Here is a 3392-nt window from a genome sequence, read left to right as displayed (position 1 = left end):
GGGGGTTGGGGGTCCCAGAGTGGATTTGGGGTCATATTTGGGGTCCCAGAGTAGGTTTTGGGGGGGTTTGGGGTTCCCAGGGGCAGTTCTTGGGGGGGGGGAGCTCTCTCCCCCAACCCAAACGTTTCCAGAGGCGACAAAAAGGGTGGAAAGAAGAAGAACCACCCCCCATCCCCCAAAAAAACCCCCACCTGTCCCCCCCGGCGGGGGTCCCAGCCCGCCACGATGATGCCGGCGCTGAGCTCCTCGCGGTAGCGGTAGCAGCTCTGCTGGAAGAGGCGGGCGGCCGTTCGCACCCGCGGCGGCTCCTCCAGCTCCACACTGAGAAAAAAAAACCCCAAAAAAAAATCTCCTGAAATGTTGAAAAGGTTAATAAAATATTTTTCCTTTACCCCCCTCCCTGTGTGAGTTATAATAATTTACCAAAAGCTGTGTTTTATTTAATTTACTGTGAGCTACGTTTCGTCCCGTGCTGGGCGTCGTCAAACCTTAAAGAAACCCCCACAAACACCGGACAAAGAACCCCCCAACCCCCATAAATCTCAACCCCAGAGGAGCCCCCGAGGTGACACCTCAAGGGGTAAAACAAACCCAAAGCCAAAGGGGTTTCTTTGAGGGCCAGAGAGATCAGAACACAAAGAATAAAACAAAAGTACAAAAGGTCCCCCCGAGGCGAAGCGAGGATGAGGATGGGAAAAGCAGCCCCTCCCCCCCCGAGATGAAGGCAAACAGAAACTTCCCCACTGAAGCTGAATTTTTGCCTCCCAAAAAAAGGCAGAGAGAGAGAGAGGGGCTGCTTTAGGGATAAAAGATTTGTTTTCCTTAAAGCAGGGAGGTATTTTAATGCGGGAGAGTTCCCGGGTCGCCCTGGCCGAAGAGCTCTTGTCGTGTACAATCAGCACGGCTCTTCATAATTATAGAGTCTTGACCATAAAATTACATCATAAACCATGCATATTCATTAAATTGCAACGTCTACTTGTAAATATTCATATCTTCGATTTGGGGGAGGTTTGGGGGGGGGGGAGTTCCCGCAGCCTTCGTCGCGGGCAGGGGTCGGTCGCTCTTCTTCCTCGTGGTAAACTTTGGAATTTTTCCCTCAAATCTATCCCTAATTTGGATAGTTGGGGACTGTAGTAGGATCAGGTTGACTTTTGGCTCGGCCCTAAGATTGGCTGATGCCGCTATCTCTTCGTTTTACGCTTTAAACGTTCTATCTCGTTCCTCAGACAATTTATTACTTTTGTGGTTTCCTAATTGCGAGGGGTTTTGGAATTACTTCCCCCATTTTGGGTTTGAGTTAACCTCTTGTTTCTCAAAGGCTGCCTCGACTGAGGGGGCTTTCACCGCCGAAATATTCCTCAAAATGGAGGCCACGCCTCCCTCTCCGCCCCTGACTCCGCCTGTTGTGAATATTGTAATCTAATTATGCAATAATATGAATATGGATGTGGTTATGATGTAATAATGTGAATATGCATGTGGTTATGATGAATATGGATGGGGTTATGATGCAATAATGTGAATATGGATGTGGTTATGATGTAATAATGTGAATATGTACATGGTTATGATGAATATGGATGTGGTTATGATGAATATGGATGGGGTTATCATGTAATAATATGAATATGTACGTGGTTATGATGAATATGTATGTGGTTATGATGTAATAATGTGAATATGGATGTGGTTATGATGAATATGGATGTGGTTATGATGTAATCATCGCCAAACCCGTATAAAAACACCCACTCTAACCCAACCAGCTCAAGGGGCTGTTTTCCCACGTCCATCCATAAACACCTCGCCGGTTTTCAGGCAGAAAACTCTCGCCTAAACACAGTTTTATCTGCTTTTTTTGTTTGTTTTGGGGGTGGGTTTACCTGTGGAAGGCCAGCTGGTAGGCCACGGCGTCGGCCACGGCCTGCGTGTCGGCGGCCGAGCCCGAGCGGCAGCAGAAGATGCGCTCGTGGACCGGCGTCAGCTTGTCCGTCACGCGGTTGGCCACGTAGGACCTGGGGTGGGTTGAGGGGGTCAGAATGATCCCAAGAGGGTCTTTCAGGGGGGTCAGGACACCCTCCCAGGGAAGGCACCCCCAAAAAACGCTGCTGGGAGTTTCCCATCCCATCCCATCCCACCCCACCCCGCAGAGCTGTCGCCGCTTCGAGGCCCCGAAGAGTTGGAGGCGAAAAACGCTCTGAAGGTTTTGCCAAAATAAAAATAAAGGGTTAAAAATAAAAAAAAAAAAAACGTGCTGATAAGGTGGTTTTTAGCACTGCTGGTGGTGGGAGATGGATCTGTGGGATTTGCAAACTCTCCCCACCCTCGAAAGGAGGGGAAAAGGATTCAGTTGAAAATAGAGAGGGAAAGGAAAAATTAAGGGTGAGCCCAAAAAAGGGGCGAAAAAAAAAGGAGCTCTGAAGGTTTTGCCGAAAAAGAGGAGGGTTAAAAATAAAAAAAACCGTGCTGATAAGATGCTAATAAAGAGGAGGAGAAGGAGGTGGAGGAGGAAGAGAAGGAGGAAGAGGAGGAGGAGGAAGAGGAGGAGGAGGAAGAGGAAGAGGAGGAGGAGGAAGAGGAGGAGGAGGAGGAGGAAGAGGAGGAGGAGGAGGAGGAGGAGGAGGAAGAGGAAGAGGAGGAAGAGGAAGAGGAGGAGGAAGAGGAGGAGGAGGAGGTGGAGGAGGAGGTGGAGGAGGAAGAGAAGGAGGAAGAGGAGGGGGAAGAGGAGGAGGAGGAGCAGGAAAAAGAAGAGGAAGAGGAAGTGAAGGAAGAGGAAGAGGAGGAGAAGGAGGAAGAGGAAGAGGAGGAGGAAGAGGAGGAGGAAGAGGAGCAGGAAGAGGAAGAGGAGGTGAAGGAAGAGGAAGAGGAGGTGGAGGAGGAAGAGAAGGAGGAAGAGGAGGAGGAAGAGGAGGAGGAGGAGAAGGAGGAAGAGGAAATCCTTCAGAACTGGGGGATTTAAACGCGGGATTTAAAATCCGATTTTTTTTTTCCCCCCGAAAAAAATTAGGCAAACAGTTCCTTGGGATCTTTCAACCTGACGGGGGGAGGTGTTTGGGGTTTTTTTTTGTAGTTTTTTTTTTTCAGGAATTGCGGCCAAAAAAAAAAAAAAACCCAAAGGATTTTTTTTGGAGGAACTTTGGGGCTCCCCTCGGGGGTTTTGGGGGTGGCACCATGGTGACATCGCGGTGACGTCATAACAAGGTGACAGCCCCTTTGACAGGGCCCTGGGGCCCCCCCGTGTGACGTCGCTGGTGACGTCACCAATGATGTCATCGATGACGTCATATAGCCCCTCACCCGGTGGTGGTTCGGGAATCGGCCCCGATGACGACGCCCCCGTCGAACTCCACGGCCATGATGGTGGTCTGGGGGAGGGGGGGGGGGGAAAG

The 3392-nt window shown here is 50.1% G+C and overlaps 1 protein-coding gene across 1 annotated transcript in view; it reads right to left on the bottom strand.

The window, feature by feature from the left end:
- Nucleotides 1–123: 123 nt before the first annotated feature.
- The window catches only part of LOC114073502 (proteasome subunit beta type-6-like), a gene marked incomplete at its 3' end in the record, with an annotated part of 4480 nt that continues 1211 nt past the window's right edge, over nucleotides 124–3392 (bottom strand). Inside the window, exons 2-4 of the mRNA XM_027911242.1 lie at nucleotides 3301–3368; nucleotides 1887–2018; nucleotides 124–321 (exon numbers count right to left, since the gene is read on the bottom strand). Of these exons, the coding sequence (XP_027767043.1) occupies nucleotides 124–321; nucleotides 1887–2018; nucleotides 3301–3368 (398 nt within the window). The remainder of the gene's footprint in view (nucleotides 322–1886; nucleotides 2019–3300; nucleotides 3369–3392) is intronic.

The sequence above is a fragment of the Empidonax traillii genome, unplaced genomic scaffold (assembly GCF_003031625.1).
Source record: "Empidonax traillii isolate 1590-97213 ecotype Southwest subspecies unplaced genomic scaffold, ASM303162v1 scaffold6706:size5773, whole genome shotgun sequence".
NCBI classification, from domain to species: Eukaryota; Metazoa; Chordata; class Aves; order Passeriformes; family Tyrannidae; genus Empidonax; species Empidonax traillii.
The sequence above is the reverse complement of the archived record's forward strand: the minus strand, read 5'-3'. Positions and strand labels throughout refer to the sequence as shown.